The sequence below is a fragment of the Entelurus aequoreus genome, linkage group LG14 (assembly GCF_033978785.1).
Source record: "Entelurus aequoreus isolate RoL-2023_Sb linkage group LG14, RoL_Eaeq_v1.1, whole genome shotgun sequence".
Taxonomy (NCBI): domain Eukaryota; kingdom Metazoa; phylum Chordata; class Actinopteri; order Syngnathiformes; family Syngnathidae; genus Entelurus; species Entelurus aequoreus.
Genome location: NC_084744.1, coordinates 56,490,865 through 56,517,097, shown reverse-complemented (window position 1 = coordinate 56,517,097; position 26,233 = coordinate 56,490,865). Strand labels below are relative to the sequence as shown.

Below are 26,233 nucleotides of genomic sequence, written 5' to 3'. Positions count from 1 at the left end.
ACATGGCATGGCATGGCATGACAATACATGACATGACAATACATGACATGACATGAGATTATATTACCCACAGGCTTTTTTTTTACTTGCTGGAACCGATAATCTGCAGCAGGAAGAGGAAGATCTGGACGATGTCCACGTAGAGGGAGAGCGCGCCGAACACGTACTCCTCCGGACTGATGGAGTACTTCCGGTTGCCGATCAGGAGCTGCGTGTGGTACGCCAAGAACTGCGAGGCGTTGAAAGGAAACGGGTCAGGGGGTTTGGTTTCGGAAGTGGAATTGACGAGGGGTACTCACCAGGGTGAAAGCGATGGCTCCTATGGCGGCGTACAGCATGTGGAGCCAGTAGATCTGCCACAGCACAACATGAGGTGAGTGAGTTGATGTCAGCGCACAGAAGGAGTGACTTTCAACTCACGTATTTGAAGGACAGCACGATGACTGAAATGATGCCCGTCACGAAGACCACAATCCCCAGGACACAGAAGAAGCCCCGACACTTGGTGAAGTCCACCTGGACACCAACATCAGGACATGTACAGGACAGTGGCTTAAAATGGTAAGTTATTGAACTCAAGCATGCGTACACACGCAGGCATACACACACACACACACACACACACACACACACACACACACACACACACACACACACACACACACACACACACACACACACACACACACACACACGCACACACACACACACACACACACGCACACAGACGCACACAGACACATGCAGTGTTTCCCATAAACTGCCAAGATACCTGTGGTGGTGGGGGCGTGGCCACCATGACATCATCGAGTCATTTGCATCATTTACTACAATGATTTGATTTTCTCTAAAAAGGCTCAACAAATGTATACTTACTAATTAATAATAACAGTTTTGTTTTAAACGTCCATCCATCCATTTTACAATATAATTACAACACTTTATGTACATATTTATATACAGATTTGAACAATAAGTTATTCACTGAAATATATTTATTAATTGTGGTTCTTACAAAAAATATATCTTATAAAATATAAAAGCTAAAATGTCTCATAAAGCTCTGCACCTTTAATTAGTGCATACTAAATGATTTAACTTTAGCCTACTACTACAACCATATTATTTACCAGCAACATAAAGTGAAACAGAGGCAGAGGTGTCCTGCCACAGTCAGTAACAAATAAACAGACAACAGTAGTGGTCAAATACAAATAAGGCAACAAGAGAAGTATCCTACACTTCTCTTTTGTAAAGTCAATCTGAACAGCCTATATGGGCATCTACATCAACTATATGATTTGCCTGAGAAGCAGGACAGGACAAAAAAAAAAAAAAAAAAATATATATATATATATATATTTTTATAAAATGTATTTATTTATTTATTTGTGGCGGACGTAATTCTTTCGTGGCGAGTCGCCCCAAATAAATGAATGTGTGGGAAACACTGACATGCACACACGCATACACACACGAATGCACACACATACACACACACGCACACGCCAAGCATAGATGCTTACACGCACGCATACACACACACAGACGCGCACACACAGACGCGCACACACAGACACACGCACTCACAGACACACACACACACAGACGCACACACACGCACACACACACACAGACGCGCACACACAGACACACAGACACACGCACTCACAGACACACACACAGACGCACACACACAGACACACGCACTCACAGACACACACACACAGACACACAAACACACACAGACACACACACACAGACGCGCACACACAGACACGCGCACTCACAGACACACACACACACAGACGCACACACACAGACACACGCACTCACAGACACACAAACACACACACACAGACGCACACACACACAGACACACGCACTCACACACAAAGACGCACACACACACACACACACACACACACACACACACACACACACACCATACCTTAGTTTGAAAGCAGAAGACAGTGACGGCGATGCAGACGACAGCAGTGATGGCCAGAGCCAGAAACACAGCCTTTGTGTCATAGAAACTAAACACAACAATGCAAACACAATTATGGAAGGAACATAACAAGACTTGCTTTTCTTTCTTTTACCTGGATATGGAGCCAGTCATGTAGGACAGAGCCAGGGTCTGTAAAAAAATAAAAAATAAATGTATATATATATATATATATATATATATATATATATATATATATATATATATATATACACACACACACAGTATATATATACACACAGTATATATATACACATGTTATGTACTGTGTGTGTATATATATATATATATATATATATATATATATATATATATATATATATATATATATATATATATATATATATATATATATGTATATATATATATATATATATGTATGTGTGGGAAAAAAATCACAAGACTATTTCATCTCTACAGGCCTGTTTCATGAGGGGTTTCCTCAATCCTCAGGAGATTTTACGCTCTACCACGGTATCGAGCACTATTTTTTGGATAATCTAATTAAGACATATATATATATATATATATGAACATATATACATAAATATATATACATTTATACATATGTACATATATACACATCCATCCATCCATTTTCTACCGCTTGTCCCTTTTTTTTAATCACGGGGGGTGCTGGAGCCTATCTCAGCTGCATTTGGGCGGAAGGCGGGGTACACCCTGGACAAGTGGCCACCTCATCGCAGGGCCAACCCATTGACAATCAATGGGTGGCTGACTAAATATTTTTTTGCCCCACTGTATATATATATATATATATATATATATATATATATATATATATATATATATATATATATATATATATATATATATATATTTATAAATATATATATACACTTCCGTTCAAAAGTTTGGGGTCACCCAAACAATTGTGTGGAATAGCCTTCATTTCTAAGAACAAGAATAGACTGTCGAGTTTCAGATGAAAGTTCTCTTTTTCTGGCCATTTTGAGCGTTTAATTGACCCCACAAATGTGATGCTCCAGAAACTCAATCTGCTCAAAGGAAGGTCAGTTTTGTAGCTTCTGTAACGAGCTAAACTGTTTTCAGATGTGTGAACATAATTGCACAAGGGTTTTCTAATCATCAATTAGCCTTCTGAGCCAATGAGCAAACACATTGTACCATTAGAACACTGGAGTGATAGTTGCTGGAAATGGGCCTCTATACACCTATGTAGATATTGCACCAAAAACCAGACATTTGCAGCTAGAATAGTCATTTACCACATTAGCAATGTATAGAGTGTATTTCTTTAAAGTTAAGACTAGTTTAAAGTTATCTTCATTGAAAAGTACAGTGCTTTTCCTTAAAAAATAAGGACATTTCAATGTGACCCCAAACTTTTGAACGGTAGTGTATATGCATATATGTATGTATATAGACAGTATGTATATGTTTATGTATATACAGTATGTAGGTATATATATATATATATATATATATATATATATATATATGTATGTGTGTGCATGTATTTATGTGTATATATGTTCATATATATATATATATATATATATATATATATATATATATATATATATATATATATATATATATATATATATATATATATATATACACAGTACATAACATGTGTATAAATGTGTGTGTGCATGTAGAGTAAGTGATACTGTAACAGTGTAACACACAGAGAAACAGTGCGTGACTGAGGGCTTTGTGTCAACGTGCCGACTCATCACCGACTATGGAATCTTACACTGCTTCATTTTACTCAAAAGTTTCAGAGAATGTCAATTATGTGTCCTCCTCCTCCAACTTACAAAGATGAACAGTAGTATCAAGTTCCATGGAAACTTCCTCCTAACGGACAAGAGTGGGGACGAGAAAACAGGACACAGGTTAGCTGTGTTAATATCCTTTATATTGATACATGTTTCGAAGCGCTGCCGTCACACTCACCGTGGGCCCTTGCAGCACACCAGCACGAGGTGGGTGACGAAGTACACACCACTAAAAACACATCAGGTATGAAATATTAGTCACAAATTGTTCACACCTTATATACAAACCAGTGAAAGTGGCACGTTGTGTAAATGGTAAATAAAAACAGAATGCAATGATTTGCAAATCCTTTTTAACTTATATTCAATTGAATAGACTGCTTGGCATTGTCTTAATGAAATAAGCAGGGGCGTCCATGATAACGTCGCAATATATGTTGCTCCAAAACCTGTATGTACCTTTCAGCATTAATGGTGCCTTCACAGATGTGTAAGTTACCCATGTCTTGGGCACTAATACACCCCCATACCATCACATATGCTGGCTTTTACACTTTGCGCCTAGAACAGTCCGGATGGTTCTTTTCCTCTTAGGTCCGGAGGACACGACGTCCACAGTTTCCAAAAACAATTTGAGATGTGGACTCGTCAGACCACAGAACACTTTTCCACTTTTTGCATCAGTCCATCTTAGATGAGCTCGGGCGGCGTTTCTGGGTGTTGTTGATAAATGGCTTTGGCTTTGCATAGTAGAGTTTTAACTTGCACTTACAGATGCAGCGACCAACTGTAGTTACTGACAGTGGTTTCCTGAAGTGTTCCTGAGCCCATGTGGTGATATCCTTTACACACTGATGTCGTTTTTTAATGCAGTACCGCCTGAAGGATCGACGGTTCGTAATTTCTCCAGATTCTCTGAACCTTTTGATGATATTACAGACCGTAGATGGTGAAATGTGGACTCGTCAGACTACAGAACACTTTTCCACTTTGCATCAGTCCATCTTAGATGAGCTCGGGCTCAGAGAAGCCGGCGGCGTTTCCGGGTGTTGTTGATAAATGGCTTTCGCTTTGCATAGTAGAGTTTTAACTTGCACTTACAGATGCAGCGACCGACTGTAGTTACTGACAGTGGTTTCCTGAAGTGTTCCTGAGCCCATGTGGTGATATCTTTTACACACTGATGTCGTTTTTTAATGCAGTACCGCCGGTTCGTAATTTCTCCAGATTCTCTGAACCTTTTGATGATATTACGGACCGTAGACGGTGAAATCCCTAAATTTCTTGCAACAGCTGGTTGAGAAATGTTGTTCTTAAACAATTTGCTCACACATTTGTTGACAAAGTGGTGACACTCGCACCCACCTGTTCCCAACGAGCCCGTTCACCTGTGGTATGTTCCAAATAAGTGTTTGATGAGCATTCCTCAACTTTCTCAGTCTTTTTTGCCACTGGTGCCAGCTTTTTTGAAGCATGTTGCAGGCATCCAATTCCAAATGAGCTAATATTTGCACAAAATGACAAAGTTTTCCAGTTTGGACGTTAAATATCTTATCTTTGCAGTCTATTTAATTGAATATAGGTTGAAAAGGATTTGCAGATCATTGTATTCTGTTTTTATTTACCATTTACATGTCAACTTCCCTGGTTTTGGGGTTTGTAAGACGTTTGGCAACTCACTATGACGCCCAGTAGATTGCTTGGTTGCGCTGTACAAAATATCGGACGGGTTCGCTGCGGGGGGAAACGGACACAGTCAGGACAGTTGGCGGACGAAAAACACGAGAAAAACCACAAAAAGATACCCACACAAAGGTGAACACGGCCACGATGGCGGTAGTGAACAGGAGCTGGGATGCCAGAATCATATACACCTGGCAACGCAGGAAGGGCACGTGGCGGTGATTAAAATCATTGGACTGTGCAATGAATGGAAGTCGTCGTCTTTTTTTCCCCTTACCTTTCTGATGAAGGCGTGGCGAATGCTCACATCGTCCCAGTCGGCTCCCCTGGCCGCAAACTCATGCTCGTCATCTACGTGAATAACACGAGTGGGATTAAGTCAGCGTGTTAAAAGTCTAAGGTAACCCTCAAATCTTTAAACCCAAGTCAGGTCTTGAGTAAGTACAGGACAGGTCACTGGAGCTACAATAATACGCTACTTTTCTAAACCATGATCAGATTTACTGTATTCAACATTTATATTTCATGCATTTTAACTATGTGACATTCTTAATTGTAATGAGAGATTGCAATTTCAGTAGAAATTCCGCATGACTGCTGAAAGGCTAACAGTTAGCATGCTAGCCAGATAGCGTCATATAACAAACAATTTTTTTTACCAGTAAGCATGTGTGAAGTACCAACATATATGGCTGAGGTGTATATGTTCGAAAATAGTTAAAAAAAACCAAACTAAAATGCTAATATTAGCATGCTAACAGTAAGCATGCGTCAAGTACCAAAATATCGGAGTTGGAGGTGTATACCTTTAAAAATAGCTAAAAAGCTAGCATGCGTCAAGTACCAGAATACCTGACTCTGCGGTGTATTCCTTTAAAAATAGCTAAAAAGCTAGCATATGTCAAGTACCAAAATACCTGACTCTGCGGTGTATACCTTTAAAAATAGCTAAAAAGCTAGCATATGTCAAGTACCAGAATACCTGACTCTGCGGTGTATACCTTTAAAAATAGCTAAAAAGCTAGCTTGGGTCATATACCAAAATATCTGACTCTGAGGTCTATACCTTTAAAATAGCTAAATAGCTAGCATATGTCAAGTACCAAAACATCTGACTCTGAGGTCTATACCTTTAAAAATAGCTAAAAAGTTAGCATGCGTCAAGTACCAAAACATCTGACTCTGAGGTGTATACCTTCAAAATAGCTAAATAGCTAGCATGCGTCAAGTACCAAAACATCTGACTCTGAGGTCTATACCTTTAAAAATAGCTAAATAGCTAGCATGCGTCAAGTACCAGAATATCTGACTCTGCGGTGTATACCTTTAAAAATAGCTATAAAGCTAGCATATGTCAAGTACCAAAATACCTGACTCTGCGGTGTATACCTTTAAAAATAGCTAAAAAGCTAGCATGCGTCAAGTACCAGAATATCTGACTCTGCGGTGTATACCTTTAAAAATAACTAAAAAGCTAGCATGCGTCAAGTACCAAAATACCAGACTCTGCAGTGTATACCTTTAAAAATAGCTAAAAAGCTAGCTTGCGTCATATACCAAAATATCTGACTCTGAGGTCTATACCTTTAAAATAGCTAAATAGCTAGCATATGTCAAGTACCAGAATACCTGACTCTGCAGTGTATACCTTTAAAAATAGCTAAAAAACTAGCATGCGTCAAGTACCAGAATATCTGACTCTGCGGTGTATACCTTTAAAAATAGCTAAAAAGCTAGCATATGTCAAGTACCAGAATACCTGACTCTGCGGTGTATACCTTTAAAAATAGCTAAAAATCTAGCCTATGTCAAGTACCAAAGTATCTGACTCTGCGGTGTATACCTTTAAAAATAGCTAAAAAGCTAGCATATGTCAAGTACCAGAACATCTGACTCTGCGGTGTATACCTTTAAAAATAGCTAAAAAGCTAGCATGCGTCAAGTACCAAAACATCTGACTCTGCGGTGTATACCTTTAAAAATAGCTAAAAAGCTAGCATGCATCAAGTACCAAAACATCTGACTCTGCGGTGTATACCTTTAAAAATAGCTAAAAAGCCAGACAAACAGACTTAAGAACACTTTTTACCCGAGAGCAATAGTGTCGCTGAACACAAAACGACAATAATGGTATTTTGTATGTATGTTATGTATTTTTATCTATTTATCAATGTTCTTATGTGTTATGAATTTGCACTAAATTAGTTTTGCTTGCAATTTCGTTGTACAATGTACAATGACAATAAAGATATATTCTATTCTAAAAAGCTAGCATATGTCAAGTACCAGAATACCTGAAGCATCATACCCTTCGCTAAAGCCTGAATCTAGTCCCGAGTCATTGATGTCACAGTCCAAGTCGAGTTGCCTGTCACACCTGAAAATGTTGACTGTGGAAGAAACTCCTGTCTTACCAGAGCTCATGACATCTGATGGCATGGTAATCGGCATGATGGGGGGCATCGGGGGCTGGCTAGGATAGCCGGCTCCTTGAGGCCCGGGAGGGTACGAGCCCGGAGGATAGTTCCCCTGAGGATAGTTCCCCTGAGGATAGTTACCCGGAGGATAGTTCCCCGGAGGATAGTTCCCCGGTTGGCCGGAGAACAAAGGAGCGTTTGAACCGGTGGGGTAGGGAGCCACAGGCTGTCCTGGTGGAGGTCCGCCATATGCCGGGAAGCCGTATGCAGGGGCCGCCGGGTAATTTCCGCCCTGGGGTGCGTACATCGGGCCGTGGGCTTCATCGTACCCTGGAGGGTAGTCTGATCTGGACATGTTGCCTGAGAGGGTGAGAGAACATTGATTTACCACATTAGGCTAGTCACAAATTTAACGAGAATGTGGGCTCCCGTGGAGGTGATAAGAAAGGTAAACGGAAAACGGCGAATGCAGACTATATCAGTTATTGTCCGCCATATGTCGCGGACTCAACATCTTGGTCCAGAGGATATAAAGTCCAGTGTTTCCCATAAACTGCCAAGATACCTGTGGTGGTGAGGGCGTGGCTATGGGCGTGGTCACCATGACATCATCGAGTAATTTGCATAATTTACTACAATGATATGATTTTCTCTAAAAAAGGCTCAAAAAATGTATACTTACTAATTAATAATAACAGTTTTGTTTTAAAAATCCATCCATTTTACAATATAATTACAACACTTTATGTACATATTTATATACAGATTTGAACAATAAGTTATTCACTGAAATATATTCATTAATTGTGGTTCTTACAAAAAATATATCTTATAAAATATAAAAGCTAAAATGTCTCTTAAAGCTCTGCCCCTTTAATTAGTGCATACTAAATAATTTAACTTTAGCCTACTACTACAACCATATTATTTACCAGCAACATAAAGTGAAACAGAGGCAGAGGTGTCCTGCCACAGTCAGTAACAAATAAACAGAAAACAGTAGTGGTCAAATACAAATAAGGCAACAAGAGAAGTATCCTACACTTCTCTTTTGTAAGGTAAATCTGAACAGCCTATATGGGCATCTACATCAACTATACGATTTGCCTGAGAAGCTGGACAGGACAAAAAAACAAAAAACAAAAACGGACGTAATTCTTTCGTGGCGGGCTGCCACAAATAAATGAATGTGTGGGAAACACTGGACTGTATCAGTTATGGTCCGACATGTATGTCACGGACTCAACGTCTTGGTCCAGAGGATATGAAGTCACCAAAAAAGGAATGGACAATGAAGGTGAAGGCAAAAGAGTGAGGAGGGTCCTGACCAGATATCTCGATCCCTCGATTGATTGATGTAAAATGTTCTTTATCACATTGTTTACTTGTCCATTAAAGATCTGATTAATTTATGATGGCTGAGGTGTGATTTACTACAAAAGGGTTGGTGAAAAAAGCCACTGGTCTACAGCAGTGTTTCCCATAAAGTGCCAAGATACCTGTGACGGTGAGGGCGTGGTCACCATGACATCATCGAGTAATTTGCTACAATGATTTGATTTTCTCTAAAAAGGCTCAAAAAATGTATACTTACTAATTAATAATAACAGTTTTGTTTTAAACGTCCATCCATCCATCCATTTTACAATATAATTACAACACTTTATGTACATATTTATATACAGATTTGAACAATAAGTTATTCACTGAAATATATTTATTAATTGTGGTTCTTACAAAAAATATATCTTATAAAAGCTAAAATGTCTCTTAAAGCTCTGCCCCTTTAATTAGTGCATACGAAATAATTTAACTTTAGCCTACTACTACAACCATATTATTTACCAGCAACATAAAGTGAAACAGAGGCAGAGGTGTCCTGCCACAGTCAGTAACAAATAAACAGAAAACAGTAGTGGTGGTAGATAGACACAGAGCTTCATCAAACATCTGATCCACTGAACGAAGAGCTCCAAAAATCTTGAACTTTAGACTGCCATCAGTTTTACTCCCTACACTTAACCATGTGTTTCCTACTGCCTGCAGACTTTGCACCCTTTGTTATATACACATGTTGTGTTTCTAATATAAATACATTTAATAAAGTCAAATACAAATAAGGCAACAAGAGAAGTATCCTACACTTCTCTTTTGTAAAGTAAACCTGAATAGCCGATACGGGCATCTACATCAACTATATGATTTGCCTGTGAAGCTGGACAGGACACAAAAAAAAATAAAAATATTTGTGGCGGACGTAATTCTTTCGTGGCGGGCCGCCACAAATAAATGAATGTGTGGGAAACCCTGTACAGTATACTAACACATATGCCTCACCACGTGGAATTGTACTTCGTATAAAATAAATTGTATAACATTTGTGCTCTAAAGTCCCCTTCAAAAAGCTACTTGACTGCAGCGCCATTTTAAACGGTGACTTTTAAGGGAAAGACACAGTAACGGAATCCAACAGCTGGCCCCACCTTGGCTTGCCATGACGTCACATGCCAAGCAGCAAGCAACAACACCCAAGAGTGGAAAAGCTTCCTCCGCCTATCTAAGAAAAAGCTTTTAAAAAATAGACACTTCTTGATGGCTGCAGAAGGCCTTATATATTTTTTACGTGGTGGGGGGAAAAAAAACAACAATAATTGAGTAAAACAAAATAAGACAAAAATATTAACGTGTTTTGTTTATGCTAGAGCAGTCTGACAGGATTCCTTGGAAATATTTGCTTGTTTTTGGCCTTGGTGTCAAGACACAGTACACGCTGAAAGGAAAATACCATCGACACATTCATAATGAAACTGGGTTTTTAGCAATCACGTGCTTTCGGTTTCACTGGCGTTTTTAGGGAATAACCTCAAGGGGATTTGGATGAAAGTAGGAAGTAATGTCATGGCTGTCTTTGGGCAAAATGTCTGGTGTTTATCTGAATCTCTGTCAAAACTAAGCACTAACTACATTTCTTTGTAAGCTCGGAAAGTTTTCAAACCCGTTTTCATTGAGAGTTATGGTTGCCCACTCGTAACGGTGAATAATACATGATTTTAATGATAATAATAATAGATTTTATTTGTAAAAAGCACTTTACATCGAGCAAACAACCTCAAAGTACTACAGTGTATTAAAAAAATAATAATAATAATAAAAAGATAATAAAAATAAAAACTAGAACAGCCTAATAGCTACAACAAGTATGCATATATCTATAAAAAGGCTTTTTTTTTTTAAAAGAAGGGGTTTTAAGCCTTTTTTAAAAGCATCCACAGTCTGTGGTGCCCTCAGGTGGTCAGGGAGAGCGTTCGTAGCTTTGTCCTCGGAGCCTGTCCGGAGCGGAGTTGATTTATTTTGGAAAACCTTGTTACATTGTTTAATGCATCCAGCGGGGCATTACAACAACATTAGGCATAATACGGTAATTAAGAGTTGGACAATATCGGAATTTGGGACATCGGCAAAAAAGCCATTATCGGACATCTCTAGCTATAATCATACAGAATTACAGCTTTTCTTGACACCTTCGATTTAATACCAATATCACTCCGTCCAACGCTTCAAAAGCACTGAGGTGGGTGAGCTCTAAATAATAAATGATAAATGGGTTATACTTGTATAGCGCTTTTCTACCTTCAAGGTATTTCCACATTCACCCATTCACACACTGATGGAGGGAGCTGCCATGCAAGGCGCTAACCAGCAGCCATCAGAGGCAAAGGGTGAAGTGTCTTGCCCAAGGACACAACGGACGTGACTAGGAATGTAGAAGGTGGGAATTGAACCCCAGTAACCAGCAACACTCCGATTGCTGGCACAGCCACTCTACCAACTTCGCCACGCCGTCCTCTACCTTTTATAGTCCGGAAAATACGGTAAACAAATAGGTTAAAAAAAATAAAAATACCGCGTCCCGGAATTTTGCGTCCTTTTTGATTTGAATGCGTAAAAAGACACAAAAAGTGCGTTAATGCCAATAATAACGATAATAGATTTTATTTGTAAAAAGCACTTTACATTGAGTAAACAACCTCAAAGTGCTACAGTGTATTAAAAAAAATAAAAATATAATAAAAACAAATAAAAATAAGAACTAGAACAGCCTAATAGCTAAAACTAGTATGCATATATCTATAAAAAGGCTCTTTTTTAAAAAAAGAAGGGTTTCTAAGCCTTTTTTAAAAGCATCCACAGTCTGTGGTGCCCTCAGGTGGTCAGGGAGAGAGTTCCACAGACTGGGAGCGGCGGAGCAGAAAGCCCGGTCTCCCATAGTTCGTAGCTTTGTCCTCGGAGGTTAGCCTGTCCGGAGTGGAGGATTTGGGGGTGAGTAGTTCTTTGAGGTAGAGGGGGGCATTTCCATAAAGGCACTGGTGGGTTAGTAAGGAGACTTTGTATTCAATCCTGAGTGGAACAGGAAGCCAGTGAAGGGATTTGAGAATTGGTGTGATATGGTCGTATTTCCGCACTCTCATCAGGATCCTAGCAGCACTATTCTGCATGTATCGCAGCTTCTGGATGCTCTTGCTGGGGATCCCGACAAGAACAAGAAGTGTGTTGCAGTAGTCTACTGTAAAAACTGGTATTTCAGTCGCCAGAATTTTACCATAAAAGTTGCTAATTTTTTGTTTTTTTAACAGCATGAAATGGGGAAAACAGTACCATTGTTTTTTACGGTAAAATTCATGCAACGGAGCTGACTGTTTGTTTTTTTTTTAACTGTAAAATCTACAGTTGTTTAAATCGTGCGTTACTGTACATGGAAAAAACGGTACCAAAGTTTATTATACGGTAAAAAAAAACCCTCGGTCACCAGAGTTTTAAAGAAAAATCTATAGTCATTTTTACATTTTGTTCTGTGTCGTGTTTGTGTGTCCTCTCAATTGCTCTGTTTATTGCTGTTCTGGGTGTTGCTGGGTCGGGTTTGGTGTTGGAATTGGATTGCATTGTTATGGTATTGCTGTGTATTGTTTTGTTGGATTGATTAATAAAAAATAAATAAAAAATAAAATAAATTAAAAACATTTTTTAAAAATAAAATCGATTTTTGAAAAATGAAAATCGATACTGAATCGTACAACTAGAGAATGGCGATTTGAATTCGAATCGATTTTTTCCCACGCCCCTTATGGCAATATACGATATATATCTCGATATTTTTTTCGTAAAGTAAAAACAAAACAGTCCTAGTTACCTGAGATACTAAGTATGTCATTATTATGACTAAGTAAGTCAATATTTTGACTTAGTAATTTACTAAGTCAAAATACTAAGTCTGACCGCCTTAACAACAGAGTGCTTTTATATAGCGCTTTTTTCTAGTGACTCAAAGCGCTTTTACATAGTGAAACCCGATATCTAAGTTACATTTAAACCAGTGTGGGTGGCACTGGGAGCAGGTGGGTAAAGCGCATTGCCCAAGGACACAACGGCAGTGACTAGGATGGCGGAAGCGAGGATCGAACCTGGAACCCTCAAGTCGCTGGCACGGCCACTCTACCAAACGAGCTATACCGCTATATATATATATATAGTTAGAATAATTATGTATATATTATCATACTAACTTTAGTATGCTTAAAGTCCGTTGCTTTAGTTATTAGCTATTGTGCTCAAGTTAGACTTTTGTAATCTACGCAAAGACAAAAACTTCTTGTCTGAGGGGTGGCCTCAGCCACAGGTGTTATCTTTGTTTTAGCCCGCTAACAGCCAAGGACTTCAACGACCTCAACGAAGATAAGATGACAGCACGCAGACGAAGCAGAGACTTCAAGGACCTCAGCGAAGATAAGATGACAACACGCAGACGAAGCGGGGACAACGTGAAATCACAAGGCCCCCAGCACACTCCGTCACTTATTGTGCGTCCTGGACCTGCTTTGCATAATATATGGGACCACTCCTTTTAGAGGCGGCCTTAGTGTTGTTGACTGTGGAACTCCTGAATAAATAGAGGGACGCAGGAGCTGAACCTTAGAGCGTAGGGCGAGACTGTGACTAAGGGTGCAGCTCCATGCGTTCACCTCATGAGCTAAATTGAACTCTGTCTCTGCATGATTCCTTGCTTCTTGTCTGATTAATAGATATCATCAGTGTTTGAACCTGACATCTTCTATATATATATATATATATATATATATATATATATATATATATATATGTATATATATATATATATATATATATATATATATATATATATATATATATATATATATATATATACACATATATATATATATATATATATATATATATATATATATATATATATATATATATATATATATATATATGTGTTAAACATGCTTGTATTACCATTAAACACCTTTAACTTGTTTACAAAAAACTTCTCTTTCATAAATAAATATAAATTATATATATGAATGAGGTAGATCCCCTCGACTTGGTCAATTCAAAAGTAGCTCGCCTGCGGGAAAAAGTGTGGGCACTCCTGATGTAAACAAACTACGGTGAGTTCAAGGGCCGCGGAAGCTAGTAGGACAAAGCTGCGCTCGCCAAATACTCTCATCAGTGAAGCATGTTTAGTATAAACATTGGGACTTCTGACCATTTTTTTTGTTTTAACATGTTCTATCTACACTTCTGTTAAAATGTAATAATCACTTATTTTTCTCTTCTTTGATACTTTACGATAGCTTTGGATGATACCACACATTTAGGCATCGATACGATACCAAGTAGTTACAGGATCATACATTGGTCCTATTCAAAGTCCTCATGTGTCCAGGGGCGTCTTTGCTGAGTTTATACACGGAGAATATCGCACACGTCTCGTTCCTGGCACCTCTTCTCACCATCGAAACCTGATTAAGACCCAATGTGTGTGTATTTGCGAAGATACAAATCCATGGTGGATTCGTTGTGTTATGTTTTATTTCGATACTTTTCTAAATAAAGGGGACCTCAAAAAATGTCAGATATTTTCCCGGTTTGTGTCATTTTTGTCCTCCATTATACTAACATTTATTTTTAATAATTAACAATATATTGCGGTTTTTTTTTTAAATGTTGATCTTATTTTCATCCTAATTGTTAAACGTTGTATTTATTCCTTTAACTTGGCCCTGTACAGGTTAGAAAGTCACTTCCTTAACTCCCATTTGCTTATTAATATTTCAATTGCGTCAACAACTTCCTTTTTTTTCACACAGGAAGTGAACAAAATGTAAGAAGAAAAAAAAAAGTAATAGACATGGAGATGAGGTAGGATTAATTAAATAGGCACCCGCACCTTTTTGGGCAAGTTGCGCAATCACATCTCTAATAGGATAATTGTAATGTTTTAGTTTGTTTTGAACATGTTTGGCAAAGCTCGGGCTCGTTGCATGTTTACACTTGCACGATTCAGCAAGTCTGAAAAGAAGTAGCTGAAGAAGGAAGAAGAGTTTATTTAATCCTACCCCATTTTTTTTGAAAACGGAAAGAAAATGGTCATGTGTAAATAGTAAAAGGGGCGACGTGCCGATCAAGATTTTGGCCATTATCAATACCGATTACATGCATTAACTATGAATTGTTTAACTTATTTATGATGAGTGCTATTGGCAGTTTAACAATGTCAACACACTTTTTAAAACTAGTTAATTGTTCTCTTTTATCACATTATACAATTGTTTGATCAAAACAAAGTCAATAGTACACAATAACTAAACAAAAGCAAAAAATACTACCTACTACCGTATTTTTCGGACTATAAGGCGCACTTAAAATCCTTTCGTTTTCTCGCCTGATGTACGGAATCATTTTGGTTGTGCTTACCGACCTCGGAGCTATTTTATTTGGTACATGGTGAAATGATAAGTGTGACCAGTAGATGGCAGTCACACATAAGAGATACGTGTAGACTGCAATATGACTCAAGTAAACACCACCAACATATTATATGTTCCATTGTAAATATAGAACATTACACACGGCGCTTAAAAATATATTAAAATGTTTTAGTACGACCATGGTTGGATCTACACCTGACATCCACTGTAATGATATCAAGTACAATAGCGAAACCTAGTCGATATGACTATAATTACATCGATATTTTTTATCGTCACAAAAATTGTTTTCCTTTTTTTTTTTAAAAATTAATTTTATGTTTATAAACTTTATCATACGTCCCTGGACACATGAGGACTTATGGACATTGGACATATGACCAATGTATGATCCTGTAACTACTTGGTATCGGATCGATACCTAAATTTGTGGTATCATCCAAAACTAATGTAAAGCATCCAAACAACAGAAGAATAAGTGATTATTACATTTTAACAGAAGTGTAGATAGAACTTGTTAAAAGAGAAAGTAAGTAAGCAGATATTAACAGTAAATGAACAAGCAGATTAATAATTCATTTTCTACCACTTGTCCTTAATAGTTTTGACAAAATAATAAGAATGGGAAATTACACTATGATTACATCGATATTTTATATCGTCACAAAATCCTGTAACTACTTGGTATCGGATTGATACCTAAATGTGTGTTATCATCCAAAACTAATGTAAAGTATCCAAACAACAGAAGAATAAGTGATTATTACATTTTAACAGTAGATGTTGATACTGATAATAACCAAATATTTACAGTAAACGAACGAGTTGATTAATAATCCATTTTTTTACAGGTTGTCCAAAATAAAAGAATGATAAATGACACAATATGTTACTGCATACGTCAGCAGACTAAATTAGGAGCCTTTGTTTGTTTATTTAGTACTAAAAGACAAGTTGTCTAGTATGTTCACTATTTTATTTAAGGACAAACTTGCAATAAGGAACATATGTTTAATGTACCCTAAGATTTTTTGTTCAAATAAAGCCAATAATGCCATTTTTTTGTGGTCCCCTTTATTTAGAAAAGTACCGAAAAGTATCAAACTATCAAAATACATTTTGGTACTGGTACTAAAGTATTGTTATCGGTCGGCACAACCCCTAATGTGGGCACGGATCGAATAATGCCATTTTTTTGGTTTGTTTACTTACTACTAAAACACAAGTTGTCTTGTATGTTCACTAATTTATTTAAGGACAAACTTGCAATAATAAACATATGTTTAATGTACCCTAAGATTTTTTGTTAAAATAAAGACAATAATGACATTTTTTATATAACAATAAGTGATTATTACATTTTAACAGAAGTGTAGATAGAAGATGTTAAAACGGAAAATAACCAAATATCAACAGTAAATGAACAAGTTGATTAATAATAAATGTTTACAGTTTGTCCAAAATAATAGAAAGATTAATGACACAATATGTTACTGCATACGTCAGCAGGCTAAATTAGGAGCCTTTGTTTGTTTACTTACTAATAAAAGACAAGTTGTCGAGTATGTTCACTATTTTATTTAAGGACAAAATTGCAATAATAAACATATGTTTAATGTACCCTAAGATTTTTTTTGTTAAAATAAAGCCAATAATGCAATTTTTTGTGGTCCCCTTTATTTATAAAAGTACCAAAAAGTACATTTTGGTACTGGTACTAAAATATTGTTATCGGTCGGCACAACCCCTAATGTGGGCACGGATCGAATAATGCCATTTGTTTGTGGTCCCCTTCATTTACAAAAGTACCTAAATAATTTGAGCACCGGTACCAAAATATTGGTATCGTTACAACACTAGTGTAGACATCGCCTAAATATTGAGTTGACATTGTTAAACTGTGAAGAGCACTCACCATGAATACATGTAAACATTTACAGTTAATACATGGGATTGGTATCGGTCGATCTAACCCATGGATGGTTGGTATCGGAATCGGCAGCATGAATCCCCGATCGAAACGTTCCTAAAAACAATACGTCATCAGACTAATTAGGAGCCTTTGTTTGTTTACTTACTAATAAAAGACAAGTTGTCTTGTATGTTCACTATTTTATTTAAGGACAAACTTGCAATAATATACATATGTTTAATGTACCCTCAGATTTTTTTGTTCAAATAAAGCCAATAATGCAATTTTTTGTGGTCCCCTTTATTTAGAAAAGTACCGAAAAGTATCAAACTATCGGAATACATTTTGGTACTGGTACTAAAATATTGTTATCGGTCGGCACAACCCCTAAAGTGGGCACGGATCGAATAATGCAATTTTTTTTGTGGTCCCCTTTATTTAGAAAAGTACCGAAATAATTTTAGCACCGGTACCAAAATATTGGTATCGTTACAACACTAGTGTAGACGTAGCCTAAATATTGAGTTGACATTGTTAAACTGTGAAGAGCACTCACCATGAATACATGTAAACATTTACAGTTAATACATGGGATTGGTATCGGTCGATCTAACCCATGGATGGTTGGTATTAGGGCTGCAACTAACGATTAATTTGATAATCGATTAATCTGTCGATTATTACTTCGATTAATAATCGGATAAAAGAGACAAACTACATTTCTATCCTAGCCAGTATTTTATTGAAAAAAAACAGCATACTGGCACCATACTTATATTGATTATTGTTTCTCAGATGCTTGTAAATGTTGCAGTTTATAAATAAAGGTTTATTAAAAAAATAAAAAAATATTTTTTAAATAAAAAAAAAACCTGCGCATGCGCATAGCATAGATCCAACGAATCGATAACTAAATTAATCGGCAACTATTTTAATAATCGATTAGTTGTTGCAGCCCTAGTTGGTATCGGAATCGGCAGCACGAATCCCCGATCGAAACAAAAATATTGGTATATTATATCAATATTGTCAATATATGGTCAATATAGGGTTGTCAATATTATATATTGACAACCCTATACAACAACACACCAAAACAACAGCTATGATGTCATCAGATATGATTGTAACTAGGCAAAATAAACAAACTGCCATATATATATAAAACTATGACCCTATATGTGATCCAGTAGACGTCATGTTTTCGGTCCCTGAGGTCGTCGGAAAATGTAAACGTCCAATCGAGGCGCAACTTATATGCTATGCTTAACAGAGATCACTATTTGGCCTGCGGACTAACGTACAAGTATGACTGTGGATGCTAATTAGACCGCACTCGAGCCTGACGTGACCGAGCCTCTTTTCAGTCCAACCTAATGAGTGTCATAGCCCAAAGTCAGCTTAGATAGACTCCAGACACGACAAAGATAGTACGATAATGCTTTTATTGTGCATCGGCTTAATGACGACATGTGACGGGAGACAAAAAGGGTGCAGCTGCAGCTGACGTGGTATGGCAACACGTGCATCGCTCAAAATTGACTCTTGCTGTATTCATACCCCAAAATAACATGTATACCGTAAATTCCGGACCGTAGGCTACAATTTGAACCCTCCAGAAGATAAGACCTTCTGGAGGAACGTTCTGTGGTGAGATAAAACAAAAACTGAGCTGTTTGGCCACAATACCCAGCAACATGTTTGGAGGAGAAAAGGTGAGGCCTTTAATCCCAGGAACACCATCCCTACCGTCAAGCATGGTGGTGGTAGTATTATGCTCTGGGCTTGTTTGGCTGCCAATGGAACTGCTGCTTTACAGAGAGTAAATGGGACAATGAAAAAGGAGGATTACCTCCAAATTCTTCAGGACAACCTCAAATTATCAGCCCAGAGGTTGGGTCTTGAGCACAGTTGGGTGTTCCAACAGGACAATAGATAGATGGTTGGGTCTTCTAAGAAGGACAGCTCCAGACTGGAGAAACTGATCAGGCGGGCCGGCTCTACCATTGGAATAAAAACTGGACTCACTGGTGGCGGTGGCAAAGAGGACTGTGGAAAAACTAGTGCGCATCATGGGTGATGCCAGTCACCCTCTGCATACCTTTATCAGTAGCCAGAGGAGCCTGTTCAGTGCTAGGGTGGTACTAGGATGACAGGGGATGCAAAACAATACCCCCATTATTTACGTTTTAAATGATATCTCAATTCTGTACACTGCTGCTGGAATTTTAATTTTCCTGAAGGAACTCTCCTGGAGGAATCAATAAAGTACTATCTATTGTGAAACCACACTAAATGTACTGTAATATTGTACATGGTCATTGGTATATATGTTATAGACATAATATATCTATATATATAATATACTGTACACATATTATGTATATATTCGTATATATGTTAGATTTTTTTATTGCTATATTAGTCTATTTATACCTGCATTGTCCTTTCCATCCTTACCCTTGTGGATCATTAAAGTTTGTCTAAGTCTAAACAACAATGACTAACACATTTCGAGAGAATATTCGCACCGCAACACAACATAAACACGACCGACCAAACACACCCGAGTTCCCCGCAGTACCAACTATTCCGGGACTGGACGCTATTTTATTTGGTACAGGGTGTAATCATAAGTGTGACCAGTAGATGGCAGTCAAACATAAAGAGATACGTCTCAAGTAAACGCCAACATTTTAAAATGTTCCATTGAAAATATAGAACATTTCACACAAAATCCATCAAAAAGTTTTAGTAGTAAATGTTTTAGTGCCATTTCTAATATAAAGTAGTGTAAGGTTCTTACTTATATCCAGTGTTTCCCACACATTCATTTATTTGTGGCGGCCCGCCACGAAAGAATTACGTCCGCCACAAATAAAATTTAAAAAAAATAATAATAATTTTAAAAAAAAAAACATTTTTTTTTTTTTTTTGTCCTGTCCAGCTTCTCAGGCAAATCATATAGTTGATGTAGATGCCCATATAGGCTGTTCAGATTTACTTTACAAAAGAGAAGTGTAGGATACTTCTCTTGTTGCCTTATTTGTATTTGACCACTACTGTTTTCTGTTTATTTGTTACTGACTGTGGCAGGACACCTCTGCCTCTGTTTCACTTTATGTTGCTGGTAAATAATATGGTTGTAGTAGTAGGCTAAAGTTAAATTATTTAGTATGCACTAATTAAAAGGGCAGAGCTTTAAGAGACATTTTAGCTTTTATATTTTATAAGATATATTTTTTGTAAGAACCACAATTAATAAATATATTTCAGTGAATAACATATTGTTCAAATCTGTATATAAATATGTACATAAAGTGTTGTAATTATATTGTAAAATGGATGGATGGATGGACGTTTAAAACAAAACTGTTATTATTAATTAGTAAGTATACATTTTTTGAGCCTTTTTAGAGAAAATCTTATCATTGTAGTAAACTCGCCATGAAAGCACTAAAACATACCGGTGTAGTGAGTTGACATTATTCACCCAAGGAACTTCAGTTATTAGAGAGTTCCGGTCGGACGGTTTTTCACGGGACACATTTCCGGCCTTGTTGTTGTTGCACTAGTGAGCCACGGATGAGGAGATGCTGCTCATTGTTGATTGAAGTAAAGTCTGAATGTCATTAAAACAGTTAGCTCCACCCTTTGACACTTCTTCCACTCCCGTCCTTGCACGCTACACCGCTACAACAAAGATGACGGGGAGAAGACGCCGAGCCACGTAAATAAGACCCGCCCACAAAACGCCGCATCCGGAAGCGACTGTCAGAAAGCGGCTTGAAGATGATCTGTGAAACATCATCTATGCAACATTTTGACCAAAGAACCGCCATCACATGTTATGTAGACCAGCGTTTGTCAACCTTTTTTGAGCCAAGGCACATTTTTTGCGTTGAAAAAATGCGGAGGAACACCACCAGCAGAAATCATTAAAAAACTAAACTCAATTGACAGTAAAAAGTAATTCTCGCAATTGTTGGATATGACTTCAAACCACGACCAAGCATGCATCACTATAGTTCTTGTCTCAAAGTAGGTGTACTGTCACCACCTGTCACATCACGCCATGACTTATTTCGAGTTTGTTGGTGTTTTCCTGTGCGTAGTGTTTTTCTGCTTGTCTTGCGCTCCTATTTCGGTGGCTTTTTCTCTTTTTTCTGTATTTTCCTGTAGCAGTTTCACATCTTCCTTTGAGCGATATTTCCCGCATCTACTTTGTTTTAGCAATCAAGAATATTTCACTTGTATTCATCCTTCTTTGTGGGGACATTGTTGATTGTCATGTCATGTTCGGATGTACATTGCGGACGCCGTCTTTGCTCCGCAGTAAGTCTTTGCTGTCGTCCAGCATTCTGTTTTTGTTCACTTTGTAGCCAGTTCAGTTTTAGTTTCGTTCTGCATAGCCTTCCCTAAGCTTCAATGCCTTTTCTTAGGGGCACTCACCTTTTGTTTATTTTTGGTTTAAGCATTGGACACCTTTTTACCTGCACCCTGCCTACCGCTGTTTACCACATCTACAAAGCAATTAGCTACCGGCTGCCACCTACTGATATGGAAGACTATTTTAAGTGGTTACTCTGCTGAGCTCTAGACAGCACCGACACTCAACAACAACACATCATTTGCAGACTATAATATTTATATATTTTTAACCCAAATATGTGAAATTAGATAATCTCTCACGGCACAGTGGTTGAAAAACACTGATGTAGACCACAAGGAAGTCTTTTACATTTAGAAGAAAAGAAAAAAACATGACTCCTTTATTGCGCCTTATAATCGGGTGCGCCTAATATATGAAAAAAGATTTAAAAAATAGACCATTCATTATAATCCAGTGCGCCCTATGAACAATAGAATACTGTATATTTGCCGGGTTAAATTATTAATTATTTATTATTGGTCGACTTCAAAGTGATGCACTTTCCGGTACAGTTTTTAAATTTGCCCCCCGAGGCCCCAAAAGGGACAAGCAGTAGAAAATGGATGGATGGATAGATTCGCCGAAAGTTTTATCGATCACAAACACTGCATTTGTGTTATTTTTCTTAATGAATGAAGTAACGTTTATGAAAGCACAATATAGAATTTGAGATATACATTAATCATTTGTTTTTAAAACGCTTACAAAAAAGTGGGACCCCATAAATTTACTCTGGGACCCCATTTTGAAGAATTCCTACACTGCAAAGTAGTAAACACAAACCATAGCGATACCAGTGCTGGAAAGAGGACCGAGCCGTTGAAAGTCTGGGGGTCTTTTGACTCCTTCTTGGCGGGAGACTGAAACCGAAAGTTAACCCGCCGTATGCGTTGAGCACACACGGGCATTCTTGTCCACTCACACTCTTTGCAACGGGTACATCTTAACACCATTAAAACTAGAAGGAAACAAATATGTGCGTGGGCGTACAGATAGGAAACCGGGTGAGTTCATTGTATTTATCTCGTCGAGCAAAGCCAAAGCTAGTAACTTCTAGGGCGTTCATTTTGCCCAAATGCCTTATCTTTGTCCATGTGGTGTCAGATGAAACAAAAATGGAGCTGTTTGGCCACAATACCCAGCAATATGTTTGGAGGAGAAAAGGTGAGGCCTTTAATCCCAGGAACACCACACCTACCGTCAAGCATGGTGGTGGTAGTATTATGCTCTGGGCCTGTTTTGCTGCCAATGGAACTGGTGCTTTACAGAGAATGAAAAAGGAGGATTACCTCCAAATTCTTCAGGACAAGCTAAAATCATCAGCCAGGTTGGGTCTTGGGCGCAGTTGGGTGTTCCAACAGGACAATGACCCCTAACACACGTCAAAAAGTGGTAAAGGAATGGCTAAATCAGGCTAGAATGAAGGTTTTAGAATGGCCTTCCCAAAGTCCTGACTTAAACGTGTGGACAATGCTGAAGAAACAAGTCAATGTCAAAAAAACAACACATTTAGCGGAACTGCACCAATTTTGTCAAGAGGAGTGGTCAACAATTCAACTAGAAGCTTGTGGATGGCTACCAAAAGTGACCAACAAGAGTTGTAGAAATGATTGGAAAGTCAAGACAGCCGTGACATGATGTTCTCTACAAGTGTATGTCAACTTTTGACCACGACTGGATATCGAATATCGAGTTTAAGTAAAAATATATTGAGATATACTTTTTCGGCACACCTAGGTCTGGTATATGGATACAATGAAACACAATTAAGCATATGAAGTCAACGTGTTTTTTCTCTCACTACACCGCAACTTTAAAACGGAGGTAAATATTTTTACCAAAAAAGTCACACCTAAAATATCGAGCCCCATTGACTTTGTATTAGAGAAGTTGACCGGAAATTAAAGTTAAGTTAAAGTACCAATGATTGTCACACACACACTAGGTGTGGTGAAATGTGTCCTCTGCATTTGACCCATCCCCTTGATCACCCCTTTTTTTATAGTCTTTGGTATGACTCGGCCGGGGTTTGAACTCACAACCTACCGATCTCAGGGCTGAGAGCATTTTCACCGATTTTAAAACATCCATAACTTTAATCATTATTAGGAAAATGATGCTTATATCACTGGAATCATCTTTACAAGACCTGTGTGGTAACACTGGTTTTATGTAAATACATTCCCAAACTGTAGAAATGTTTCAGAAACTACAAAAAAGTGTTTCAAAAACAACAAAAAATGTTTCAAACTAAAAAAATGTTTCACAATTTTTTTTTCTTTTCACAAACTTAAAACTTTTTGGAAAAAAAATGTTTCAAACTAAAAAAAAATTTCAGAAACTAAAAATGTTTTTCACTATCTCAAAAATGTTTCACAAACTCAAAAAAATGTTTAAGCATCTCAAAAATGTTTCCTGAAACTGAAAAATGTTCTTTAAAATTTTTTTCAGAAACTACAAAAATGTTTCACAAACTACATTTTTTTTCTCTCACAAACTTAAAAAAGTTTGTGAAAAAATAAATAAATTCAAACTAAAAAAATGTTTCAGAAACTAAAAAAAATGTTTCACAATCAAAAATGTTTCAGAAACTAATTTTTTTTTTCCAGAAACTAAAAAAAATGTTTCACTCTCAAAAATGTTTCAGAAACTAAAAAAAATGTTTAAGCATCTCAAAAATGTTTCCTCAAACTGAAAAATTTTCTTCAAAAAATGTTTTAGAAACTAAAAAAAATGTTTCACAAGGTCGAAATTGTTTCACAAACTCCCAATGTTTTGTTACACACACTAAAAAATGTTTCAAACTAAAAAAATATTTTCAAAACTGTAAAAATGTTTCAAACTGTAAACATTTTTGAAAACTGCAAAAATGTTTCACAAACACTTTCTTCTAAAAAATTTTCAGAACTAAATTTTTTTTTTAGAAACTCAAAATTGTTTCACAAACTCAAATATAACTTTTCACACACTTCAAACTACAAAAAATGTTTCAGAAACCAAAAAAAAATGTTTCACCATCTCCAAAATGTTTCACAAACTGAAAAAAAGGTTCAGCATCTCAAAAATGTTTTACATACTAAAAAAATGGTTTCACAAACTAGAAAAAATATTTTTTAAACTGTAAAAAATGTTTCAGAAACTGTAAAAATGTTTCAAAACTGTAAAAAAAAAATCACAAACAAACACTTTCTTCAAAACATTTTTCAGAAACTACATTTTTTTTCAGAAACTAAAAATGTTTTTTCACAAACTGAAAAAAATGTTTCAGCATCTCAAAAATGTTTCACAAACTGAAAAATGTTCTTCAACAAAATGGTTCAGAAACTAAAATAGTCACACCTAATATATCGAGCCCCATTGACTCTGTATTAGAGAAATTGACCGGAAATTAGAGTATTTTCACCGATTGTCAACATCCATGACTTTAATCATTATTAGGAAAATGATGCTTATATCTCTGGAATCGTCTTTACAAGACCTGTGTGGTAATACTGCTTTTATGTAAATACATTCACTTTTAACATTTGACACACAACTAATAAAACGTAAAACAGACTAAACGCATTCTGGCGGAAAACAGTTTTTCTACGTAATCTACTTTCTAGTGGTCCAACTTTTAAATTCAACTCATTCCAAACAAGCCTTGACACGGCTAATAATAATAATAATGTAATAATAATAATGCTGGTCGTTGTGTTAAGCGCCATGAAGAGTGAAGTCCCACAAAGTGTTTTTAGGAGAGAACAAAGACGACATGTTGGCCAACATGGCGACACATACCGAGTCTTGTTATCGACGATGTCTGCTGGATTCCCAAACGTTGTCGTCCTTTCCTTCCCCTGCGTGTCGTGTGAAAGCGAACAGGTCGTGGGCCCTGTCCTGGACCAGAACGTTTCCCGGAACAGAGCAGGCGGCTGGGTGGAGTCCACAGGAATCTCGTAATGTCTCCCACACCCACCAGGCCCACACCAGGCCGGGGTACAAGTGTGTGGGCGATACTGCACATTTGCCCATCGATCCGATACCAAGTAGCGGCTGGCGTAGTATCATCGCAGATACCGATATCAAAACTGATATTGTGTGTGATTTTGCCTTTATTCATATTTTTTCAAACACAATTAAGTAAATAATCGTGAACAAGAAAACTATTTTATTAGTTGGTATAATTATTTATAATTATAATATTTGTTAAAAATATACAGATGACTAAAAACCACCT

The 26,233-nt window shown here is 37.2% G+C and overlaps 1 protein-coding gene across 2 annotated transcripts; it reads right to left on the bottom strand.

The window, feature by feature from the left end:
• Positions 1 to 26,011, bottom strand: tmbim1a (transmembrane BAX inhibitor motif containing 1a). 2 transcript variants are annotated; one of them, XM_062070754.1, is made up of 13 exons: positions 25,795 to 26,011; positions 8,050 to 8,240; positions 7,878 to 8,019; positions 5,741 to 5,814; positions 5,590 to 5,654; positions 5,461 to 5,514; positions 3,959 to 4,009; positions 3,820 to 3,859; positions 2,106 to 2,143; positions 1,952 to 2,039; positions 421 to 516; positions 300 to 353; positions 1 to 229 (listed from the first exon to the last, which is right to left on the bottom strand). In XM_062070754.1, exons 2-13 carry the CDS (start codon positions 8,233 to 8,235, stop codon positions 83 to 85), a joined length of 1,035 nt encoding a protein of 344 aa, XP_061926738.1. In that variant the 5' UTR covers positions 8,236 to 8,240; positions 25,795 to 26,011; the 3' UTR covers positions 1 to 82. The 2 variants fall into 2 exon arrangements, with proteins under 2 accessions (XP_061926738.1, XP_061926737.1); XM_062070753.1 differs by having other exon boundaries at positions 4 to 229; positions 7,878 to 8,240; positions 25,795 to 26,010.
• Positions 26,012 to 26,233: the final 222 nt, after the last annotated feature.

Bases quoted from the DNA above. Each gene is read 5' to 3' on its own strand.
- tmbim1a (XM_062070753.1), bottom strand. From the start codon at position 8,235: ATGTCCAGATCAGACTACCCTCCAGGGTACGATGAAGCCCACGGCCCG. The intron at 5,515-5,589 runs GTGGGTATCTTT...TTCCCCCCGCAG, and splicing joins GTGGCCGTGTTCACCTTTGT to CGAACCCGTCCGATATTTTG. The intron at 354-420 runs GTGAGTTGAAAG...GTGCTGTGGCAG, and splicing joins TCGTGCTGTCCTTCAAATAC to ATCTACTGGCTCCACATGCT.